The sequence below is a fragment of the Schistocerca gregaria genome, chromosome 5 (assembly GCF_023897955.1).
Source record: "Schistocerca gregaria isolate iqSchGreg1 chromosome 5, iqSchGreg1.2, whole genome shotgun sequence".
In the NCBI taxonomy this organism is placed as follows: domain Eukaryota; kingdom Metazoa; phylum Arthropoda; class Insecta; order Orthoptera; family Acrididae; genus Schistocerca; species Schistocerca gregaria.
The window spans coordinates 649827257-649854209 of NC_064924.1; the positions used below are offsets into that span (position 1 = coordinate 649827257).

The window sequence follows — 26953 nt, forward strand, 5'->3', positions numbered from 1 at the left end:
TTCTTCTGAGCAACCATAGTATACAACATTAATTTTTAGAAACATTTTCAGCATAAAACATAGTCTGTGGTATAATGGAGTAAAATTGCTATTATTTTTTTATAAATGTTAGCTGCTTCTTTTTGGACCAGTCACATAGCAAACACAAAATTTACTTCTAACTATGTTTTCTTCGTGTTTCCCGCTTTAAGACAATAATTTATATTTCGCTGACTCATAAGGTGTATAGTCAGTTTTACTGATGAAATTTCATTTGTTATAACTTGGTATTTCGAAATTCATAATTCCACATTCTCTAAAAATTTCTGCACTAGTGTCAATCAGTGGAACATTGTGTTCTGCTTTATAATACCTAAATTCCTGATTATAGACAGGTGTTTAATTCTACTAAATATTTAGTATTATGAAGACTATTTGCTAAAACATGTCGTTGGTCATTCAAAAATGTAGAATGAATAATGCTTAAACTACATTCAAAATTATTACGATCGAAATGACTAATATTTAAGAAAATGTGTGGATTATTGAGACCTTCAGATTTGTGCTTTAATCGAATTTCTTTGGTAACGAAAGTTATGGTAGCTTAAACGATGAAACAAGTATAAATAAATAATGCCTCGTCACAGCTGTTTCATTGTGTTAAGTTTCGGACAATCATACACCTTGTATCATCTGATAGAATAATTAAAATACGACTCTGACACAGCAATGTACTCTTGTTTCAAGGGGAGACCGTGTCATCGCTTTTACTTTTACTAGCTGAGTTAGATGTGATCAAGCAGGTGAAAATTAACATTATTATGTTTTGGACCAGTATACTGATAGACGTTAATATCTGTTACGCGCCATTAAGTACCCTTTTCGTGTCTGGAGACACACTACAATAACAAAAACATCGTATTGCTCGTCTCACCGGAGAGGCAGTTTAGGTAATTTAAACCTCTGTCATCACTTGTAGTTGTGCTCGCTGACTTAGATGTGATGGAGGGTGGTGAAAATTAATACCACTGTATTTTGAACCAGTGGACTGATAACATGTGCGTATTTGTTAAGCTCCAGTAAGTAGTTATGTTCTGTCCAGAGAACCAGAACATTAAAGAACATTGTATTCTGATGAGTAGAACCAAAATCACAGTCATTATTATTTTATTATCCTTGATTTTACTACTAATTGATACTTACGATGCTGAGAAGTTGATGGATTTCGACAACTATGAAATACCACTTACGTTTGAAGCTGTATCTTGAAATTGAGCACATTATTCACTCCCAGATTCACTTTATTATAGGGTTCAACTATTTGGCAATAAGTATTTGCACTTATCTTAATGAAATTCAAAAGCTTACCGCCGAAAATTTTTTTGTAAGTTACCGTTGATGTCTAGTTCGGAATATTCGGGAAATACGGTATATGGTCATAAAAATGCTGTTAATCACGTAAAATAGGAAAAAATACTTCATGTACACAAAATGCAGTTATAAGATTGCTCTTAATCTAAACTCTTAAACGAATTACCTATCAGTAACTGAAAAAATTTAATTCGAAAAGGGATTACTTAAGTTAAACCTCAAATTAAAGTTCCAAAACAATTATTTGTTTATATGATACAGGAAATTCATTTTATATTCACCTTTTTGCATAAGACATAAATCTAATTTTCGCTCCTGCACAGTCAAGAGGGGCTTTATGGAATACAAAGTATTTCATATTGCGTGACATCCCATCTTTGACTTCACAACGTAACAACAGAATCACCAGTACCCATTGTAAAAAGTTTAGCAACAAATGACGACCCACTATTGTCCTACTTAACAGACTGCCTACTTTTAACCGTTAGTCTATATTTCGTTGACTAAAACAGATTTTCAAAACTTTCGTCCGAAAATTTTGTCGAAATGCGAAAACAGTTTCCCTGTGGCCTAACTCACATGACGTCCGGAAACAAACTAGTTTCGCTAAGGAGCATCACGGGAACATTTTGAAGTATACCATAATTCTCCTGCTTGGGAGCATCTCTCAACTGATAAGAAATCATGGTCTATTCTACAATACAGTAAGTTCGTATACTTTTCATTGCATTCAGTGAAGAATCAGAGCGGATGCTTGATGAAATAACTGCAGTCTGGTATTGCACCTCTTTATAAATCAATCTCAAATTACAGACAGACTTTCAATAACTTCCTCTTTTGTGTTACAATTTCTTTTGCCTTGTATCTTGTGAAAGATAAAATTTTTAAGATTATAATTCATAACATTATCCAGGAAATCATACGTATGGGACAGTGTTGTATTGTTGGGCTACCGCTCTTAGCCAGATCTGTAATAGAATTTTAATATATTTCCTTATTCAAGTGTTAATGGCGTTATTGACCTTTTATCTGATGCAGTCTTCTCCTGAAGTTTCAAGAATTACAGTGGAAAATTAAAGTTTTTCCAAATGTAGAAACATGAATTAGATACAAAATGGTCTAGTATCTATGGACGAATGTTCTGTTGAAATTTAAAAATCGACAAAACCTTGTCTGCACGGAATTTAATAATCTGTATGTTGCACAACAGTACTCAGTAAATGAAATCAAGTTATTCTGAAGTGTATGAAAAGCCAGTTACAGGTTAAACAGGTTAATTACATTTTCAAAGTGATTCTTTTGTGAAGTAAAACAATTTCCATTCTCAAGACAAGTAAAATTGTTGAGACATTAGATAACTTGAGCTAATCTGCAAATATCGCACGTTCCGTGGGACCAGACGTTCATGTGTTTCAAGATACAAGGTAGTGCACGAACAAAGAAGTATGTCTTTACCATCCAAAAACTAATTTGAAAAGTATATCCACTCTTAGTTACCATTCAATTCGTAACAAAATACTTAGCAGTCTATTACAAATAACCTTAATATATCATGCAGCACCTACGTGTGTGTAACTACAAACAGATGTTGCACAAAATAGAACCCTACGTCTACAAACAACAAAATCTTTAAAAAATAGCGGGAACTCGTTATGGCACTCTGTAACGCTTATTTCTTCATGTGATTCTAAATTCAGTCGCCAGAATGAACTACCGACCTAACAGAATCACTTGTTCTTATGTACACTATCTTCTAGGTCTCCTCTACTATTATAACCATCGCACTCTTTATTTCTAAAAAAAAATGTAGGTAAAAACAGACGGTATTGAAAATTGTTTATGAAAACTTCTTTACCGAACTGCGAAATTTATTGAAACGATAACCTGTGCAGGAATTGAACTGTGGCCATGGTAACATTAATAGGCAGACATTATGAGCTTTGGAACTCGCCCAATCGTAAATATTATATTTTGCAAGTAATTAATTTAGTGAATACATACGTTTCCAGAAAGAAAGTACTCCGCTGTTAGCTGAGGATCTTTCTCTTTTTTCGAATGTCACTGCTTGATTTAAATAGCAATGAAACGAGTCGCCCTGCAACTAAAATCCATCACACGCTAAGTGAAACATGAAATACGCGGACGGGGAACGCATGTGCCTGGTAAAATGTGATTGATGCCCGGAAAGCAATTTGCTGCGCAGCCGGTTACACGTCACCGCTGTCGATAACAACCGAGATTAGAAAACCGCTAACGCAATTAATGGCACGACCCTGACCTTGCTTGCGAATGTGTGCTGCAAAAATTAGTCTGGAGGTGCGACCTTGGAATTCCGTTTGACAACCGTGAAACCCGTAAAATTTGCCCCACGACTCCTTTATTTGTACGAGCAATCTAGCTGATTTAAAACGAAGTTTATTTGCCAAACTATTATATAAGGTTCGTCTTTGAGACTACATCACAAAACATTAACATACTATTAGTGGTTTTGGCGCCATAACGCCAATTTAATATCCATAATCAAACACGAATTTAACGTGTCATTGCGTACGTAAGCGTTACATATGTTTCGCTGATGTCATAAGGCTGTGCCAGTACAGAAGATAGTTGTACCTGGAGGATAGTGTGCCTAGAATCACATAATGTTTCCTGGTCGGTTTTTCAATCTAGTGTTCGATTTCTGAATGACATCCAGGAGTGCGCTCGAGGTTACCATAAGCAGTTTGCGGCATTTTCAAATGTTATTGTGAGACGCGAGAGAGCGTGGTTATAAGCGAAACTCTCAAAAGTGTTCCCATGCACAAGACTCACCCGTACCTTTATTAAAGCTAGTTACGTATCTATACCAGAAATATCCAGAACGACGGTAAACGCTGCATTCTGTTGCCCGCCCTTGTCTGTAGCCACCGAAATCACATACACACACTCGTATGTAATGCAGGATAGACAACGACTGAAATGAAATGTCGTGTGACGAGGGCCTCCCGTCGGGTAGGCCGTTCGCCTGGTGCAGGTCTTTCGATTTGACGCCACTTCGGCCACCTGCGCGTCGATGGGGATGAAATGATGATGATTAGGACAACACAACACCCAGTCCTTGAGCGGAGAAAATCTCCGACCCAGCCGGGAATCGAACCCGGGCCATTTGGATTGATAGTTTGTCACGCTGACCACTCAGCTACCGGGGGCCGACGACACCGACTGGAAGTGCACCACAGAAATTAAAACAAGGATAGCATTTGCAAAAGATGTGTTTTATAAGGTTTTATAACAAAAGGTGAATATTCTGCAGCGATCTGGACAGAGAACTCAGGAAGATACTCATAAAATGTCTTGTATGGAGTGTTCTTCTATATGGCGCTGAAATATGGACTACGAGGAAGAAAGACAGAGAAAGGCTGGAGGCTTTTGAGATCTGGGCATGGCGGAGGATAGGAAGAATAAGTTGGATGGACAGAGTAAAAAATGAAATGGTATTGAGAAGAGTGGGAGAGAAAAGACAGTTACTAGATGAAATAAAGAGAAGAAAAAGATATTGGATTGGACCTATACTTAGTAACAATGACGGACTGATAGAAACAGTTTTTGATGGTTATGAAGAAGGGGACAGGAAGCGAGGAAGGAAGAGATTCCAAGTACTGGATGACATGATGGACGGGACAACATACAGCAACTTTAAGAAGGAAGCAGTGGATCACAGAAGATGGAGAGGCAAAAGACCTGCTGATACAGCAGATAACTGATGATGATGTAATGCTAAGCCGCGCGGGGTAGCTGTGCAGTCTGGGCGCCTTGCCACGGCTGGCGCGGCTGCCCCCTGTCGGAGGTTCGAGTCTTCCCTCGGGCATGGGCGTGTGTGTTGTCGTTAGCGTAAGTTAGTTTGAGTTAGATTAAGTAGTGTGTAAGCCTAGGGACCAATGACCTTTGAATTTTGGTCCCACAGGAAACTACCACAAATATCCAAAAAATTTCTAATGCTAAATTTACCACGAGGTGTCACGAGAGTCAGAACAACAATACAAGAAAGGAGGCGGAGTGTACTATGTTGTTATTAGAGGTACCGCAGCAAGATAATGGGTCTTCAGTGAGCTCTAAAGTGAACGACTGTTTGGATGTTACCGAATAAAGACACCAGGACATTTCCCTTCAGAACCTGCCAAAATTGAATATTGGTGACGTGAGTGTGAAGTGGAAACGCAAAGGAACTACCACAGGTAAATGAACAGATTTCATGTACTGATGGGTATGGACCGTCGAGCATTTCGGAGGGTGGTTGTAAAAAATGGCATGTAATCAGTGGAAGGAAGCAATCATGAGTTCCACTATGTACACGGAATTCCAGCTAGCACATTATGCGTAGGGGGTTAAATAGAATGGGTTAAATGGTTGGGCTATCCTTCATAAGCCACATATTTCTGTAGTCAATGATAAGGGGGGATAGGAAGTCCAACAGGCCGACTTGTAGCAGCAGAAGCACCACAGGACATTTTAATTCCACTGTCTATACTTTCACAAACCAATTCAGAAGTCTTTGTCAGGATGATCAGGAAGGATTCAGGATTCACACTCATAGCAGCGGAAGTTGAAAAACATAACAAAGCATTTTTTACTTTAGGAATTTCATCTTTTTTTTCACTTACTGATGGCTGCACTTGTTGCAATAGGTATACTTTTCATCATAAGTGAGAGATATTCTTCAATTAATTTTGCACACCGTCCAATGCTTACAGGTGTATGAAACTTTAGAATTTTCCAAATCTATTGAAACAGTGGTAAAAATAGAGATAATTTATTATAAAATTTGATTTTTTTCTAAACATAAAGTTTAATATGTAACAGCTAATTCTTTTTTTCATAAAATAAAGAAATTCTAGAGTTTCGTACACCTGGAAGTATGGTTTGTTTGCTGTGCAAAATTCATCGAAGAATATCTCTTACTCATAAAGAAAAGTGTACGTATAGCTACAAATGGAGCCAATAGCAGGTAAAAAAATGATGAAATCTCACGTGTAAAACATTTGGTCTTGTTTTTGATCTTCCAGTGTTACGAATGCGAATTGCGAATTCTTGATTGTCATGCTCACAAAGTTTTATGAATGTATTTGTAAAAAGTAGATATGGGAAATTAAAATGTCCTCTGGTGTGTCTCCTGCCCCAATTCAGCCCGTTTGACGTCCTACCCCCCTTAAGCGAAGGTTCAGATAGAGTGAATAACAACCCCTCTGCTCACCGGATGATTCGAAAATGGTGATTTGGATTAATGAATCAGTTATACCCTCTGGCAATCCGACGGAAGCTTTCGGTTTGGCGAATGCGTGGCTAACTTTACATGCTGTCACGTGTCATGCTAACAGTGAAGTGCAGAGAAGGTGCAGTGAGCAGTACACGCTGCTTTTCGTGGTTAGGATGTGGTCACCTTACAGCGCTCAGGAAAACGCTAAATTCAGAGGAATAAGAACAGATCTTACACCATTGTTTACTACCTGTAGTAGAGGAACAGTTCGGAGACGATGATTATTTTTATCAGCCTGACAATGGGCGCTGTCGTAAAGCGGCACAGTGGGACAACGGTTTGCCGGCAGTAACATCCCTGAATTCAAGTAACTTGTCTAGAATATCGACCAAAAACCCTTCCCATACTTCTGGCATGAGTTATAAAGTCGACTTAGCACCAGAACCCAGTGTCCGGCATCGAACCATCTCTGGTTTTCGCTTGTAAGCAAGAGTGGGTTGCCATTCCTCCTCAGATATTCGGACACACCATTGAAAGCGACTTTAGTAGATTTCATGGGGTCTTACGCGCGCTGGATGTACACAACGCCAAATTAACGTCCACAAACAGGTGTTCAGACACTTTTCATCAGACAGCGAAATAAAACTGAGTTTGATTCAATATTATCGTAGCTTCCGAAACACTAGTCTATTGTGACATGATAATTCTGTGGTTGTGATTCAATTTATGGTTCTATAACTCTGGACCGAAATGATACAGGTAGAAAGGTTAGGCTATATATCTTAAGTATATTTTTAAAAGTTGGATAGTTGCGATAGTTCACTATAACTTCGAAGGTGAGTTTTCGTTGAGCTGAGCGGTGTGTTAAATACAACAAATAAAAAACAACCTATTTTATAATATTTTAGAATTTCTGGGCTTACAGTCTATATTCCACAAACCAGCTGCTTTCTGATTTCAGCCGGAGAGGTGAGGGAGAGAGGCGTTACTAGCATTAGGTTGATAGTTTGGTTGCTTCACATCGTCATTACGCAAGGTGTGCGTTGTTAGGAAATCAACTTGCCCGATTCACACTTGGTACTTGCTGATGATAGTTTCACTGCCCCCTTCACTCTTCGCCCCCTTGATACTACTCAGTAGTGCTCGGTTCCGTCCATTATTTGTTCTTCCAACACTGTTGGCTGTAGGTTAACAGTGATGAACCGCTGTATGGATAGATTGGTTCAAATGGCTCTGAGCACTATGTGACTTGACATCATAGGTCATCAATCCCCTAGAACTTAGAACTACTTAAACCTACCTAAGCTAACTACATCACACACATCCATGCCCGAGGCAGGATTCGAACCTGCGACCGTTGCAGTCCCGTGGTTCCGGACTGTACTGCCTAGAACCATCTTTAAGATCTGCCCAGTTAATTTAGATATACGCAAATTTAGGTGAATAATGTGATTCTCTAAGTCAACAGACAGATATCCGAAAGTGGGGGATTTGCACAGTAAGTTTATAGCAAATTTTCTGACCAGTCCAGCGCCCAAGTTTAGTCCAAAAAATGTTTATTACACTTATTACAAGAAAGAGATAAACAATAAATAAATACATTCATTTAACTGGTTATTCTGGATATCAGAGATACTGGTCTGTCTGCCACATAGGCCAAATGCACTAAACCTCGATCTGAAGCTTACGTTCACGCCACGAAATCATGACAGTAATCGTCACTGCAAACTTGGTGACTGATAACGAAAATCATGTTCTCTGATCGGAGACTGGCAACAGTATCACGTGTGGGACAGCCTCACCTATATCGCTGTGCCGTATCAAGTACGCACCGCGAAATCTCAAATGCTGTGATGAACAGTGTATGTGGCTCAGCTGGGATCAGGAGAGCGCGTCGCGACAGCTGCAACTGCGGCCTCTGCTGATCAGCTTGGCTTCGCTGCTCTCCACCTCAACTGAAGTCCGTAGTCGAGTCTCCGACCCCTCAACACCCAGTGCGGGTACGAACGTCTGAGTTCTGGCGCCTGTGGTTGGCGACTGAATTTCGTGAAAATGTGCCTCCTTCTTCTCTGGACCGCGCTTCACTTCCCGGCAAGTAGTGTCTTTTGCCAACAGAGAAATTGCAGAAGAACTGAGGTGCAATAGCGCGGTTTCCCTGCAGATCAGAGTCACCTAAATAATGCATCGTCTTCCGCCATCACTCAAACCATAGGGCCATCTCCTACTAACAATTAAGATTTGCCATCGCTATGTGCCTGTGACGTCACAGTCAAACACTCCAATCTCGCGCCTTCACGCCCAAGCCACTAGTCTCGCTCCCGAGGGCTTTCAAAATGAGGAAAATGGTAAAGGGCTACTTCGTTATTTTGTGACCTAGTCTCTTCGAAAATAAGTGATGGCAATCTTCAAATCTGCTTGCAAAAATGCATAAACAGCCCTGGCCTAATTACCGTTGTACATGCGCCCTGGGCTTCCCCCACAAACCCAGAGATTCTAAACAATTACAATGCCTGGGAGCTTTGGAAGCCAGAATTCGCCTATCGATCCTCCGGTCTCCCCGCACAGAGATGCGCTCGGCAAATTTTCCTGTTTTCCCAGACTCAACTCCATTGCCGTGTGTCTTGTCACGATGACAAAAACATTCAAAATGACTTAATTTTCTGAGAGGAAAAAATATTTACATGGGGCACAATACTGCAATTGATTTTGATATGCCGGCCGGGGTCGCTACGGTCTGGAACCGAGCGACCGCTACGGTCCCGGGTTCGAATCATGCCTCGACCTTTGATGTGTGTGATGTCCTTAGGTTAGTTAGGTTTAAGTAGTTCTATGTTCTAGGGGCAGATGACCTTAGAAGTTAAGTCCCATAGTGCTCAGAGCCATTTGAACCATTTGAACTGTGGTACATGCTCATTAGGAAAGTGTTCATAGCAATCCACGTCCTCTCCCTTCTCTAAATTGTGGAATCGATGGCAAAGTAAAAATGAAACAGGCAGGCAAATTTGCTTCCCTCGTTTCATGTTCTCAGAACACAATGGCGTTATTCTGCAGCTCTTCTACCGGATTCAGTGACTCTTTACACGAGGTGCACGTTGGTCAACCAGCAAAAGTAGCCTTCCTGTGGTGTATCGCAGTGAATTATGTAGCAGAGGGTAACATTCATCCTAGTATATTTTGAAGTTGTGGTACCTGTGGTTTAGTGGTAGCATCTTCGACTAGTAGTCAAATGTCCTGGGTCCCAGGTTCGAAATTTGCCACTTTTTTAAATTTAAATAAGAATCGTCAGCAATGGCGGCTGAAGAGTGGATCTGCCAATGGCCTTGTCAAAAAGTGTGGAGGAGCAGGCAGAGGTTTATTACACACTTTCGCCCTTGAAATAGGTATCTGCCCTTAAAAGGCGGAAGAATCATAAATGATAACAGGTGTAACCTCCCCCTCACTTATCGACCTTAATGACAGTGAAAAATTAAACCTCGCGTACCTAGTGGAAATTTGGGAAAAGTAATCGTCACCGAAGTTAATCTGTTGGTAAAGACTGAGGAAAGGGTTACATCTAAACGAAAGGAAAAATGCAAATGAAATTGGTGGATATTAATTTTGAAAGGGGGTAAAGTTAATAAAGAAAGTAAATGTGCGGTCGTTACGTTAACAATTAATTGGCGTTAATTAGATATTTGAGATTTGGTGGAAATTACGGTCGCCAGTCCTATGGACAACTACTATAATATCTGAAAGCGAAACATTAATGCAGACAGATTTAGCACTAAAAGCGTGGCAACTGAAGGTTGACACGTGTTATGTGAAAACTGATTGTTTGTCAGAAGTAATACATTTCGCTACACTCTGACTTAATCTAGCAAAAGAATTAATAAAACGGGAAAATTGAAAGTTAATTTAGTGATTGAAATTAATAGTGAACTTTGTTTCTGAAGCACTACGAAATTCAATAAAATAAAGTTAGTCTTGGGCTACCTGAACAATGATTTCAAAAGCTAGATGAATCTACGCAGTTTAGAAGAGATTTAACTTTGAACTTGAATTAAATGATTCTGAACAAATAACAATAGTAAAATTTAGTCCGTACTAAGCTGAGTTGCAGGCACAGGTAAGCCAAAATATGGTAACAAAACTCGCACTGTTAATTTGTCATTGTGTAATCTAAATATTGTAGCGAGCTATGAATACCTAAACTGAACTTTGAAATTAAAGCAGTTAAATTGAATGATATTACATTAATGCTGGCGTTTGAATTTCAACGACACTCGGGTTCATTTCGGAAAAGGAAGGGACCCTGCTTGGTAGTGAAAATAGGACAATGAGCAACAAAAGTTCATGCTACGTTGCTGTAATTTAGAGAAAAAAATTTAATACTTTGAAAAGCTGAGGTCTGCCATACAGTTCTAAAACTTTACGTGCTTCCAGTCTTCCTTGTTGGTTGATTGAAGGTTTGAAGCCGTCGGTCGAGGAGGTGGCGAGAATCACTTACAGTCGGCCGTCGCTGATGCAGAAGCTGGATGTTGGCGCGCCTTCTTCTCGACACGGTCACCAGGCGAAACGGGCTCTTGATGTGCGCCAGCTAATTCTGCCTGTCCGCAACACCGTGTCAGACACTATCATAGCAAGTCGAGCGCAATTACATGCTGCCAAACCCCGAAAGCGCGGCAACTCGCGGGAGCGTCACACCACACACCTGCTCCACCGCCCTACTCCAGCCAGACTCTGCTCTGCCCGTGCTCCACGCGGCAGAGTTAACACTGCCAAAGATCCTAAACACTTTGGTTCTCCACACGACCTGTCGGTGTAATCGTTCGATAGTATAGTTTATCGTAGGCAAGACCCAGTGTAAAAATACAAATAGTATTTACAAAAGAAACCAATTATATAAAAGCACAGAAATTTCATATCTTCAGGTATCAAAATAAGGAAAATTTTTTTAGTAAAATAGATGGAAATAGGAGGATATGCATTTCCAGCGTTACACAGGGAAGATGATACAGAATTCAACAGAAACCGCTGTATTAAAGATACATAACATGTACCCACAGGACATGTGGCCACTAAGTGAAAAAAGACTCCAGGCTTGTCCCCCATTCAGATCTTCGGAAAGGGACTGCCAAGTGGGAGGTGACCATGAGAAATAGGCCTAATAATGAACGAAAGTGCGGAGTTCTACGAATACAGGCGTGCAACCTCATAAGTTGGAACACGCTAGGAAAGTTATGAAATCTGAAAAGGGGAATGCTAACTCTCAGTCTAGATACAATAGTGATCAGTGAAATGAAATGGAAAAGAGACAGGAATTTCTGGCCAGAGGTCTACAGAGTAATATCAACATCATCAGAAAATGGTATAACAGAAGTGAGATTAATTATGCATAGGAAGGTATGGCAGAAAGTGAATTACTGCGAGCAATCATAGGGTTCATTCCATCAAAATCATCTGTATACGGACACCGTTAACAATAGTTCAGGTATGCATGCTGACGTCGCAAGCAGAAGTTCAAGTGGTAGAGATACTACATGCCGATATTGAACATATAAGTCAGTCCATAAGAGCACAGGAAACTTCAATAGTGATGGGGGACTGGAATGCGAATACTCTGTTCAAGAGTCACAAAAGGAGGAACTACAAGTGGAAAGGACCGAAGAACAGGGAAACTTGTGTCTGGCGTTTCCTTGCAAAAGTATTTTCAAAAATAGCTGTTTTGAAATGTCTTTTGACGATATATTTGTAAAGATGTAGTTTTAAAGATGTATTTCAACAACGAAATTAGTCCGGTGCAAGGGTGATACCTCTATATATACACCCATAAATGCTGCGACTCAAATGTAAATTTGTATTCCTTGTAGCAATTTAAACGCATTTCCTAACCAAAGGCATTTATGTACCATAGTTCCACAATAGTGTAATAACTGAATTACAATGGTTTCTAGTGAGGTAAATTCAAATTGATGTGGATATAGGATGTCAAAAACATAATTCCTAGCCCTTACTTTTTTTAACGAAATTACGGCAGTAAATGTGAAGTCAAAATATCCATTACCAGGGGTGGTGTTTCTTAGGAAGGGCCTGGCTTTATCAGCCACTAGCTCCGCAGCATGGAGCTGCTGTCTGTTTTTGAGGATGGCTGTTGTGCTTCACTCGTCCGTGGTATAACAGCAATGAAGTGCGATTTGTGTTCTATGAAACAAGGGACAAATGTCTATCGAAATCCACAGGGAACTGCAGCCCACGAATGAGGAACAGTGTCTTGCTTTGATAAGACGCATGAGGTGGTGGTGTGCGCTCTCAAAAGGCCATGAAGTCTTGAATGAAGACGACATTTCTGCCGTGCATGAAGTGGCGGAAACGCCTCGGTGTGTGCACGTTATCCGGGAGCTTGGTGTTTCGTATGAAGCTGTTGGCGACATCATTCATAGAGTCTTTCGGTACCAGAAAGTGTTATGTCGGTGTATGCCTAAGCAGCTGGATGCAGTGACGAGAGGTCAGCGAATGATTGGTTCACAAAATAATTTTCGACGCTCTACGGAGGAGAGTGGTAGTTTCCTGGACCGCACTTTTACTGGCGATGAAAGTGGGATACTGCGATTCCCACAGGACCGGAACAGCACAGGATGGTGTGGACACTTCCGGCTTCACCTTTGACCAAAGTAACTGTTCTGTTCAGTGTTGAGCCGCGCGGGATTAGCCGTGAGGCTGGTCCCGGCGGAGGTTCGAGTCCTCCCTCGGGCATGGGTCTGTGTATTTCTCCTTAGGATAATGTAGGTTAAGTAGTGTGTAAGCTTAGGGACTGATGACCTTAGCAGTTAAATCCCGCAAGATTTCACACACATTTGAATTTTTTTTTTTTTGTTCAGTGTTGAGAAAGTGATGTTAAGTCTTTATTGATCGCAGTGGTTGGATAAAATAAATTATGGATTTCGTGCCATTAGTTGAATCCACCAAAGCCGACAGTTGTTGCTCCTCGCTGTCGCGTCTGCGGCTGGCCATCAGGAAGAAGCGCCATGGAATTTTCGATGTGATTAACTTGGCTATCCTTCACGAAAATTCGGAACCACATGCGTAAATCAGATACTGAGTTGTAAGGCGTACACAGGAGCAGATATTGCTGAGATCATAATGTAGTAGTGATGGAAAGTAGGCTGAAGCTTAAGGGATTAGTTAGGGAGACCATACCCAAAGAAGATGAACGGTAGTACTAAAGATTGACGAGATGCGCTTGAAGTTCTCTAAGGCTATAGATACAGCAATAAGGAAAAGCTCAGTAGGCAGTACAGTTGAACATGAATGACAATCTCTAAAAAGGGCAGTCTTGGAAGTTGGAAGGGAAAACATAATGACATAGAAGACAACTGCAAAGAAACAATATGTAACAGAAGAAACACTTCAGTTGATCGTTGAAAGAAGGAAGTGCATGAATGTTGAGGGAAATTTAGGAATACAGAAATACATGTCGCAGAGGAACGTAAAGAATACGAAGTTCAAGGAAGCTAAGACGAAATAGCTACATGGAAAATGAGGACAAATAGAAAAAGAAATGACTGACGGAAGTACTGACTCAGAATATAGAAAAGTGAAAACAATCCTCCGCGAAACTAAAAGCAAGGGCGGTAACATTAAGACTGAAACGGCAGTTCCCCTGTTAAACGCAGAGGAGAGAGCTGATAAGCGGGATCATTAAATTGATGCTCTCTACGAGGAGGAAGATTAGTCTGATGTGACTGAATAAGAAACAGTTCTGGATATAAAAGACAAAGGGAATCCACTATCAGAATCGGAATTCCCAAGAGCTTTGGACTTAAGATCGAATAAGGCAGAAGAGATAGGTAACATTCCGTGAGCGTTTCTGAAACCGTTGGGGAAGTCACAACAAGACTTCTATTCACGTTGGCGTGAACAGTCTGGCGAAATACCATCGGACTTTCGGAAAAATGGCGTCCACACAATTACGACGACTACAAGAGCTGACAAGTGCGAGAATTATCGAACAATCAGCTTAACAGCTCATGCGTCCAAGTTGCTGAAAAGAATAATAAACAGAAAAAGAAGAATAAGCAGAATGGAAAAGAACATTGAGGACGAACCAGTTTGGCTTTAGGAAAGTTAAAGACACCAGAGGCAAATCTGACTTTGCGGGTGATAATGGAAGCGAGGCTGCAGAAAAACCAAGACACGTTCATAGAATTTGTAAACCTGGAAGAAACGTTCGACAGTGTAAAATGGTGCATGATGTTCGAAATTCTGAGAAAAATAGGGGTGAGCTATAGGTAGAGACGGGTAATGTACAATTTGTACAAGAGCCAAGAAGTAATGACAAGGACGGACGACGAAGAACAAAATGCTCGTATTCAAAAGGGTGGAAAATAGGGATGTAGTCTTTCACCGTATTGTTCAATATGTACATCGAAGAATGATGGAAATAAAAGAAAGATTTAGGAGTGAAATGGAAATTCAGGGTGAAAGGATGTCAGTGAAACGATTCGCTGATGATATAGTTATCGCTAGTGAAAGTGAAGAAGAATTACATGATCTGCTGAATGGAATGAACAGTCTAATTAGTACAGAATATGGACTGAGACTAAACGAAGAAAGACGATAGTAATGAGAAGTAGCAGAAATGAAATCAGCGAGAAACGTAACGTCAAGATTGATGATTCATGATGTAGGTCAAGTTAAGGTATCTACTACCCAGACAGTAAAATAGCCAAAGACGGACAGAGCAGGGAGCACATCAAAAGTAGACTAGCACTGGCAAAAAGTCATTCCTCGCCGAGAGAATTTTAATTTGTGGTAAGGACTATTGGAGCAAACTGCTGAGATCCTCGGGCCTTAGGCTTATGCACTACTTAATCGAAGATAAACTAACTTACACTAAGGACAACACACACACCCATGCCCGTTGGAGGACTATAACCTCCGACGGGGGTCGCTAAGAGAAATCTGCTAGCATCAAACACAGGCCTTAATTTGAAGAAGAAATTTGTGAGAATGTATGTTCGGAGCGCAGAATTGTGATATATAGGAACATGGACTGTGTAACAATCGGAACGGAAAAGAATTGAAGCATTCGATATGTAGTGCTACAGACCAATGTTGAAAGTAAGGTGGACTGGTAAGGTATGAAATTAGGAGGTTCTGCACAGAATCTGAGAGGAAAGGAATACGTGGAAAACACTGACAAAGAGAAGGGACAGGGTGATATGACATCTGTAAGACATCAGGGAATCTCTTCCATGGTACTAGAGTAAGTTGAAGAGGTAAAAACGTTAAGGTAAGACAGAGACTGGAATACATGCAGCAAAGAACTAAGTACAAAGGTTGCAATATGAAGAGGCAGTCGCCGCGGATCGCATCAAACCAGACACAAGTCTTGTGACTCAAAGAAGAAAAAAAAGTGAATATCAGGACCGCCTTTACCCTGGAGTCCCTTCACTGGGAGAATATGGATACCCGCCATACACTCCATACCTGGCCCCAAGTAATTTCCAAGTTCTTGGTGCGCTGATAAAGTTACTGGCAGGACAGCGGTTCGCGATAATGGAGCCAAAATAAGCCAGCAGGACGAATTCTACTACAGGTGCATGTCAGATTAAATGCTGCTACGTGACGTAGGTCTTAACTGGTGTGAGAACTGTGTGGTAATATAGAGTAAGGTACACAGGATACTATGTATACTTGTGATTACCTGAATGTACCTTATTTCGACTAATAAAAAATAAAATAACGGTAAAGGCTCCCAAAGTCAACATCGTATTCAGGACCTTTCCTCGCTCAATATAGATACTACGTTATGGTTTGGATGCATATGACCATAGACATGACAAACAAATAATCAGGTTAGAATCTTCCCAGAATGAGATTTTCACTCTGCAGCGGAGTGTGCGCTGATATGAAAATTCCTGGCAGATTAAAACTGTGTGCCCGACTGAGACTCGAACTCGGGACCTTTGCCTTTCGCGGGCAAGTGGTAGAGCACTTGCCCGCGAAAGGCAGAGGTCCCAAGTTCGAGTCTCGGTCGGGGTAGAGCACTTGCCCGCGAAAGGCAAAGGTCCCGAGTTTGAGTCTCGGTCGGGCACACTGTTTTAATTTTCCAGGAAGTTTCATATCAACGCACACTCCGTTGCAGAGTGAAAATCTCATTCTGGAAACATCCCCCAGGCTGTGGCTAAGCCATGTGTCCGCAATATCCTTTCTTTCTGGAGTGCTAGTTCTGCAAGTTTCGCAGGAGAGCTTCTGTAAAGTTTGGAAGGTAGGAGACGGATACTGGCAGAAGTAAAGCTGTGAGTACCGGGCGCGAGTCGTGCTTCGGTAGCTCAGATGGTAGAGCACTTGCCCGCGAATGGCAAAGGTCCCGAGTTCGAGTCTCGGTCGGGCACACAGTTTTAATCTGCCAGGAAGTGTAAGGTTAAAATCTGACATCAGCAATGTAAGCAGCTAACTATCTTCAACGTAAGTTATCAGACTATGAATTGAGTGCGCTCCTTTCCTTCGATATATGTGTCAACATTGTAACACTTTGTTCATTCCACAGTGTAAGTTCCACAGTTTCTGACGATGCTGTAGTAAATTGAGCAGAACCAGTCAATAAATGTTGGGTGCTACTTTTGGCAGTCCCGAAAAACTTAAAATTTACCTTTTTTTATATTTGTACCTGTTTCTGTCTGTCTGAAAATGTATACTCTATTTCTTGAGTGTGTTTTAATATGTACTAGAAGTCTGTTTCTTAGCTTTGATTTTAAGTTTTTATGTGGCTTTTGGTGATGAGTTTACTGCCTTGTATACTTATTTAACACCTCCTACCTAACAATCTCTATTATTAACTAATACGCTTCCCCTTTATCCAAGTGATATTAACATATTATTATAAATAACATAACACAGTACTAATTGCTGCACAGAAACATTGCATGCATACCCCACATCCTGATGTAATACAAACATAGCTGCCACTCCAAGGAAAAAAATCTTTCCTCAAGAACGTATGAATATTGTGAATATGTTTCACTCCAGACAGCTGACGATCTTCTAAATGTGTAAAACGCCATGTGTGTGGTAAAATCAAACTGCTTTTTTGTGGTTGAAAAGGATGAATTTGTAATACGATAGTATGCTCAGAGAAACTGCTTGTCTACGTGGGATGTAAAGTACACAGAAAACACAGCGTCAGTATCGAATTGCTCTCTTTAGTCCAAGAACAACCTCTCCGATCCCTCCAATCGGTTTATGCTGGAATACCGGACATAGCCAGATGGTGCACACTACAGGGTAGCTTTGCATCTAGTAGCCAGCTTTTTTATTACGATGTGTTCCCACAGTTAGCGTGCACAGACAATGGTAATGAGCTGCAGTTAATTTTCAGTCTCAGCGAGAGGAGAGCTACGTATTTAACTTACACTTGTGGTCGACGCAATTAAAATATTTTAGCGGGTTGGTCACATATTAAATGAGAGAGAGCTTTTTGTCTCGACTGGTGAACTTTTTTTTTTCTTTGTCCTTCTTCAATTAATGTGGCTATCTACGAGACGAAGCACAACAGCTCACTTTGCCTGAACATCAGCTGCACAAAGTTCAGCCCTGTATAGAACTGAATCTTGAACTGTGGGGAAACTGGAGAATACTAGAAATGAAGAGTTTGTAATGTGGTGTTACAGAAGAATGTTCACATTTATGGTATGAAATGTAAGGTAAGCAACAGGAATGTTGACCAAAGTATCTAGAAGAATTGGAATGTATGAAGCGACTAAAAGTGTCAGATTGAGAGGAACTGAGTTAAGACATTGAGCAATAATTTCAGTAGTACCAGATAGATCCGAAGATGGCCAATGTTGTAGTATAAGACAGAGTTAGCTATTTAAACACCAACTAACTGGAGACATTGAGAGTAAGGCCTAGTCAGAAACAATGATATTACAAGAGGAGAGGAAAAGGTGGCAGCTTGCTTCAAACCAGTGAGAAGACTAGTAGCGTAAGAAAAAAACAATAACATAGATCAACGTATGGCACTGTGGTTGAAAATTCCTATTTCTGGTGTGCCGTAGGGGTTTTACTGTGTGACAAGTCGTCACATTCATCGTATGCATTCAGTGTGAAATTTGACAGCAACGCATTGTTTATCTATAATTCCGAATTTTGTCTCTGAGGGCCATGCACCCCTTCATTATTAGTCGTAAACACTAAATCTTATAAGAACCCGCCTTAGCGGGAGACCATGCTTGTGCTCACCTAGTTATTATTACTTACGAAACGAGTCCGAGCATACGAAATGCAAAAAGTATTTATGAAACTTTTACGTTGCAGTGGAGGTGATGTTCCTGGTGTGGGGCATTCGGCTGTGCATCGTGGTGCGGAAAGCGCCCTCAGAGTTCAACGAGAGCCGCTTCATCTCCATGGCCATATACAACGAGTTCCTTCTCTCCGTCTTCCTCAACGTATCCATGTGAGTACAGTGGGTTTAACAGGTGTTTTCGTGCTGCCGCTTCGGTTCGCAACGCCACAATTGGTTCTCAATGGAATTTTGTTTATTACGCTACACTGAACACATTTACATTCTACAAAGAACAATGACATTGGTTGGTTTGTGGGGGTTAAAGGGACCAGACTACTTAGGTCATCGGTCCCTTAGAATGACATTAAGATATAGCAATATATACACTGCCCCAAAGAAGTAGGGAACATTAATCCTGGCAGGATAACAATCAAATCATACCTTTATCTTTCACAAATTAAGTACACAAAAATTTCTTTACATACTACACTACTGGTCATTAAAATCGCTAAACCAAGAAGAAATGCAGATGATAAACGGGTATTCATTGGACAAATAAAATATACTAGAACTGACATGTGATGAAATTTTCACGCAGTTTGGGTGCATAGATCCTGAGAAATTAGTACCCAGAACAACCACCTCTGGCCATAATAACGGCCTTGATACGCCTGGGCATTGAGTCAAACACAGCTTGGATGGCGTTTACAGGTACAGCTGCCCATGCAGCTTCAACACGATACCACAGATCATCAAGAGTTCTGACTCTTGTGGCGAGCCAGTTGCTCGGCCACCATTGACCAGACGATTTCAATTGGTGAGAGATCTTGAGAATGTGCTGTCCAGAGCAGCAGTCGAACATTTTCTCTATCCAGGAAGGCCCGTATAGGACCTGCAACATGCGGCCGTGCGTTATGCTGCTCAAGTGTAGGGTTTCACAGGGATAGAATGAAGGGTAGAGCCACGGGTCGTAACACATCTGAAAAGTGGCGTCCACTGTTCAAAGTGCCATCAATGATAACAAGAGGTGACCGAGACGTTTAATCAATGGCACCCCGTACCATCACACCGGGTGATAGGCTAATATGGCGATGACGAATACACGCTTCCAATGTGCGTTCACCGTGATGTCGCCAAACACGGATGCGACCATCATGATGCTGTAAACAGAACCTGGATTCGTCCATAAAAATGACATTTTGCCTTTATTGCACCCAGGTTCGTCGTTGAGTACACCATCGCAGGCGCTCCTGTCTGTGAAGCAGTGTGAAGGGTAACAGCAGCCATCGTCTCCGAGCTGATAGTCCATGCTGCTGCAAACGTCGTCGAACTTTTCGTGTAGGTAGTTGTTGTCTTGTAAACGTCCCCATCCGTTGACTCAAGGATCGAGACGTGGCTTCGCGATCCGTTACAGCCGTGCGGATGACATGCCTGTCATTTCGACTGCTAGTGATACGAGGCCGTTGTGATCCAGCACGACGTTCCGTATTACCCTCCTGAACCCACCGATTCCATATTCCGCTAACAGTCATTGGATCTAGACCAACGCTAGGAGCAAGTTCCGATACGATAAACCGCAATCACGATAGGCTACAATCCGACCTTTATCAAAGTCGGAAACGTAATGGTACGCATTTCGCCTCCTTACACGGGACATCACAACAACGTTTCAACAGGCAACGCCAATGAACTGCTGCTTGTGTGTGATAAATGGGTCGGAAACTTATGTCAACAAGTTGTAGGTGTAGCCTCCGGCGCCAACCTTGTGTGAATGCTCTGAAAAGCTAATCATTTGCATATCAAAGCATCTACTTCCTGTCGGTTAATTTCGCGTCTGTTGCACATCATCTTTGTGGTGTAGCAATTCTAATGGCCAGTAGTGTAGTTTATTTACAAAAAAAAAGAGCTGCAACGTCCGACAGGTCTCGAAAACAATCACTCATCCAGTCATTAAGGATGCTGTTCATTAGACTCTGAGAGCTTCAATAAAGTGTGTGCCCTCCGCGAGCGTATATCACCGCCTGACACACATGTGACATGCTCCATGTAAGTCTACGCAGGTCTTCCGTTGCTAACTGTTCCCATTCTTCAAAACAGCGCTTGAGAGTTCTTACAGAGTCCGTGGTGAAACAGAACACGTCTGTGAAGCATGTCCCACAAAGGCTCGACAGGTTTTATGTTGGGACTCTCCGCTGGCCATTCCTTTACTTCAGTAACAAGCCTTCGCGGGACATTTATTGTTACGGCCACCACATGGGCTCCGGCATTATCGTACATGAGAGGGAATTCAGGACCACCATCGTATGCAGCGGCAGCCATATGGCCGAAAAGGATTTGTTCGACGTACTGCATGGCGGTAAGACTACGACGAGATCCGTACTAATGACAACACTTCCCCTACCTCTACCATCACACAACTTAGGCGGAATCTGTCGATTTCCTGGATAACATCTGGCAGGTGTCACCCTCCACAACATCCTCACACACGAACATGGCCATCACCTTCCGTCATAGGAAATCCGAATAAAGTTCCGCCAATGAAGAAGTTGCCAGTTGAAGTGCGAATGAATGACTGAAGGTTACAGGTTATCGTGTCAAACAGGTTACTCGAACAATACGTTCGGGTCGTAAGGTCTTTTCTCACAATCTGTTTCCTACAGTCTGATAGAACACAGCGGTTCCAATGGCTCTTCTGCGATGATCTTGCTCTGCTCTGGCGCACGACGCTGTAATGGCAGATATCGGTCTTCACTTTTGGTAGCAATTCTTCGGTGATCGTGTCCAACTTGCATTGTGTACCGCCCTGCCTCCTTGTAGCATGGCCACAGCCTATGAATAACAGATGGACAGAAACTGGAATCGTTAGCAACACAACAGAGAGTCCATCTTTCTTCGATATGACATTTTGTCCTTGCAACTTGCACTGCATTAAGATGTAGAACTGCACGTGGTTGGCTGAACACAACGTCCCCGAATGAAAACTTCCCAGACGGGGAGTTGATCATGTCTGAGAAATCCGCACAAATTCACAAGGTGCCATTTTGCTTCTCTATCAGAACGATAGGCGCCGCCCACTGAGTATGTGAGACTGCAAGTGCTGATGTTGTCTTGGAAGGCAAAGGGACGAATACGTGTGTAGATAAACTTGGAGACTGCAAATGGGTCTCAGAGCCTTTGACGCCAGAGCCAGGTGGTGAAAACACTGAACCAAAGCGGGTAAACAAATAGTCCAGATGAGCTGACACGCCAAAGGGAATGAACGTTAGGCGTGGAATCGCGGACCTCGAGGCCCACCGTGTCGAATAGATCTGTTGTTGTTGTGGTCTTCAGTAATGAGACTGGTATGATGCAGCTCTCCATGCTACTCTATCCTGTACAAGTTTCTTCATATCCCAATACCTACTGCAAGCTACATCCTTCTGATTCTGCTTGGTGTATTCATCTCTTGGTCTCCCTCTACGATTTTTACCCTCCAGTACTAAATTGGTGAGCCATTGATCCCTCAGAACATGTCCTAACATCCGATCCCTTCCTCTATTCAAGTTGTGACACAAACTCCTCTTCTTCCCAATTCTATTCAATACCTCCTCATTAGTTATGCGATCCGCCCATCTAATCTTCAGCATTCTTCTGTAGCACTACATTTCGAAAGCTTTTTTTCTCTTCTTGTCTAAACTATTTAACGTCCATGTTTCACTTCCATACATGGCTACACTCCATACAGATACCTTCAGAAACGATTTCCTGATACTTCAATCAATACTCGATATTAACAAATTTCTCTTCTTCAGAAACGCTTTCCTTGCCATTGCCAGTCTACATTTTATAACCTCTCTACTTCGACCATGATTAGTTAATTTGCTGCCCAAATAGCAAAACTCCTTTACTACTGTAAGTGTCTCATTTCCTAATCTAATTCCCTCAGTATCACCAGACTGAATTCGATAACATTCCCTTACCCTGGTTTTGCTTTTGTTGATGTTCATCTTATATCCTCCTTTCAAGACACTGTCCATTCCGTTCAACTGCTCTTCCAAGTACTTTGTTGTCTCTGACAGAATTACAATGTCATCGGTGAACCTCGAAGTTTTTATTTCTTCTCCATGGATTTTAATACCTACTCTGAAATTTTCTTTTGTTTAGTTTATTGCTTGCTCAATATACAGATTGACTAGCATCGGGGAGAGGCTACAACCCTGTCTCACTCCCTTCCCAACCAATGCTTCCCTTTCATGTCCCTCGACTCTTCTAACTGCCACCTGAGTTCTGTACAAATTGTAAATAGCCTTACGCTCCCTGTATTTTATCACTGCCACCTTCAGAATTTGAAAGAGAGTATTCCAGTCAACATTGTCAAAACCTGTCAGTAAGTCTACAAATGCTAGAAACGTAGGTTTGCCTTTATTTAATCTTTCTTCGAAGATAAGTCGTAGGGCCAGTATTGCCTCAAGCGTTCTAGCATTTCTATGGAATCCAAACTGATCTTCCCCGAGGTCGGCTTCTATCAGTTTTTCCATTCGTCTGTAAATAATTCGCGTTAGTATTTTGCAGCTGTGACTTATTAAGCATAATTCGGTAATTTTTACATCTGTCAGCACCTGCTTTCATTGGGATTGGGATTATTATACTCATCTTGAAGTCTGAGGGAATTTAGCCTGCGTCGTACATCTTGCTCACCACACTGTAGAGTTTTGTCAGGACTGGCTCTCCCAATGCTGTCAGTAGTTCTAATGGAATGTTGTCTACTCCCAGAGCCTAGTTTCGACGTAGGTCTTTCAGAGCTCTGTCAAACTCTTCAAGCATTATCATATCTCCCATTTCATCTTCATCTACCTCCTCTTCCACTTCCATAAGATTGTCCTGGATATTTGTGTTTTCTCTTTTCATCAATTAAATTCAGTATCTCTTCTGTTACCCAAGGATTTCTACTAGCACTCGTCTTTTTACCTACTTGCTCCTCTGCTGCATTCACTATTTCATTCCTCAAAGCTACACATTCTTCTTCTAAGTATTTCTTTCCCCCAATCCTGACAATTGTTCCCTTATGCACTCCCTGAAGCTCTCCACAACCTCTGGTTCTTTCAGTTTATCATGGTCCTATCTCTTTAAATTCCCACATTTTTGCAATTTCTTCAGTTTTAACCTACAGTTCATAACCAATAGATTGTCGTCAGAGTCCACATCTGCCCCCGGGAAATGTCTTACAATTTAAAACCTGGTTCCTAAATCTCTGTCTTACCATTATATAATCTAGCTGAAACCTTCTAGTATCCATCCCCAGTAAATTTACAACCCTATTCTAGTCCACCACTACCGTGGAACCCTCGATGGAATGGGCGCCATACTAGACAGTAGCACTGAACTGGTCTGAAAATTGGATGATGCCATTACTGTACGGCAGGATCTGGAAATCGATATACTGGACAGTTGGGGCTTCTGGCTGCTGGTAGTTGTACCAGCAATGATTCAGGCCAAGAAACGTGTGTCAGTGTGCAAGAGTAGAGGCCCACCAGCAGTGGAGACTGTCATGGTAAAAATATTTGCAGTCGAATGAAAATCATTGTATGTAAGCAACGTCTGGAAAAGTCTCGTTTCCAGATCTTTTTATCATACAGTGGATCGACATTCAGGTAGTCCACTGATATGTTATTGGACTGACAGACTTCCACTTTGTAACCGGATTTACCACACGCCTTACATTTCGCCCGTCGATGGCCGCAATTGTGAGAGGAGTGGCACGTAAAACACTGGCTACAGGATGGCAATTTCTGGGGTCACCACTTGGGTCACATGGATGCCTGGTCGTTGCGAGCCATTTTCCAATCTGCCCAAGCATGTGATTGGGAATGACGGTTGGGTCTAGCAGCAAAAACCTGACACTGGTCGTGCAGTGCTGTCCCTGAACGCACCGACTGCTCAAAAGCCCTGATGAGCGGCAAATATGAATCCAGAGAGGAGTCCTTCAATTTCAACAAGTCTCAACAGAATGGTTCATCCGGCCAGGACACGATCATCATGTCCCTCACTAACGTGGCCGCATGAGACCTTTGACAGGACATACTCTGACACATGAAACGACAGTCCTGCAAGAGGCTCTGCAATTGGGCAGTCCATTTCCTGTTAGATTATCCAGCGAGTTTATGGCCGCTGAAGAATTTATAGCAGAGCCTGGTTATGAGCACTTGGGAATCGAACTAAACACACAAACTGGATCTGACATGGTCATGAGGAAGAGTGTGAGGTTCAGACTCCAGGTTTTGTTGTTGTACCAGCACATACATCGCAGGTCCGGAGTAAGCTAACAAGAATGCGTGCTGCTCCTCATTACTGGAGACTCCGTGGACCAATAAGTGTTGCCCAGTGTGCACGATTTAGTTACACAACGGTTTGAGTTTGTGGTCGAATGATGGGAACGACGGAGCCAATGCGCAGAAGAAGAAACCATGGTACTATGCAGGAGAGGTGATTGGAAACCTCCAGCATCATCGCAGACAATGTGGCCAACTTCTCTGTCAAGGCTTGAAAACTGTTCTTCATGTGTTACATGGTGAGCAGAACATGTGAAGTTATATTCACGGTTTCAGCCATTGGAAAAGCACAGCAAGCACAGGCTCCTAGCCAGTGGTATCGGCTCGCCAATAATAAACTTCGTCGAAACTAAAGGGTCCGCCATATCCGAAAGAAAGTCTCTAACCTTGACCAAATATGGTTTATTGGGAAAAGTACAATCCTCGTCTGCTCCACCTAACCAAAGGCAATTAACACTGTAAAATGACTGACAGGCTGAAGGTCATTGCTGAACAGGTCAATGTCATATATTTGGTCGAGTTTTCCACAAGAGAATGCTTACAAAGTTCTACTGCAGCACATGGAATCCAAGTTCCACAAGCGTTTACCATTAGTACGTGCACAGTGATATAGTTCCTTGGAAAAGCAGAACACAGTCAGTGTTTTATAGAAGTTTGTGAACCAGGGTGTGACATCCAACCACGGAGCCTTGATCATTCGTAGAGTTACTGGTGCCAGGTGATGTTGTCGAGAAGGCAGTGGCGTTATAGTACCACGGTTGTCCGTCTGCAGGTGTCGCTCAACGTGAACTCACTCCGCGTGGCTGCGCATGTGCCTTATACTGTTGTGTGGTAGGATGTCGCAGGAACTGCTTTAGGTCACGTGGGTTGTGGAGGCAAACGGGTTCTCCCTCAGTCCGCGACCCTTGGTGGTGCTGCTAGGTTCGCCTAATGGAAATGCTGCAAAACTGTTTTCTACCGCAGAGCGATTGCGTGGCATGCAGGCAACCCACGATGTTGCGTCAGAAGTATTTCTGGTTGTGCAGCCGAAACGCCACAACATGTCAGAATGAAAAGTGTTACACCGTGAACACCTCAGCCGAACATTACTTCAGTATTTTTCTGCCTAATGGGTAGACTGATTCGGATCACACCCCAATGTAAGATTCTTTTGAGTAATTTCAATACATAAAAATGTCATTTCAACAGACGAAGAATGGCGTGAGTACACATTCGCTACTGGGTGTGTCTAATGTTACAGGAGCCTTTCAGGGGGCTTTCATAATGCTGGTAGCTCGGGCGTATTTCATTTATAACTAGCTGCCATTTTGCGGACTTTGACAAAGGTACAATCATTCGCATGAGAAACATAGGGGTATCATACCGATATATAGGACAGACAGTTGGCTGTACTGAAATGGCAGCAGTATGAGTGAAACGAGATGTCTGTCATGAAGAATAGGAACAGATCTTTCCAAAGGAAATATACCACGGGAAGGATTGTTCGACTGGATCTGACGTACTCGTTGATGACAACAACTGAAATTTGAGCAGGACTTGGATGAAGATTGTCACTACAGCCTATTGGTAAAAGATTGCTGAAACTGGATTGAGACGCCAAGCTCCATGTGTCGTATACCGCTGAAACCGTACTACGGACAACTGCCGGCCACAGTGGCCGTGCGGTTACTAGGCGCTACAGTCTGGAGCCGAGCGACCGCTACGGTCTCAGGTTCGAATCTTGCCTCGGGCATGGACGTGTGTGATGTCCTTAGGTTAGTTAGGTTTAATTAGTCCTAAGTTCTAGGCGACTTATGA

At 42.0% G+C, this 26953-nt stretch overlaps 1 protein-coding gene across 1 annotated transcript in view; it reads left to right on the top strand.

Annotated features, from left to right (window-relative positions):
• The window catches only part of LOC126272875 (probable G-protein coupled receptor CG31760), a 644703-nt gene that overhangs the window by 543955 nt on the left and 73795 nt on the right, over positions 1-26953 (top strand). The window contains exon 8 of the mRNA XM_049976099.1: positions 18881-19019. Coding sequence (XP_049832056.1) covers positions 18881-19019 — 139 coding nt within the window. The remainder of the gene's footprint in view (positions 1-18880; positions 19020-26953) is intronic.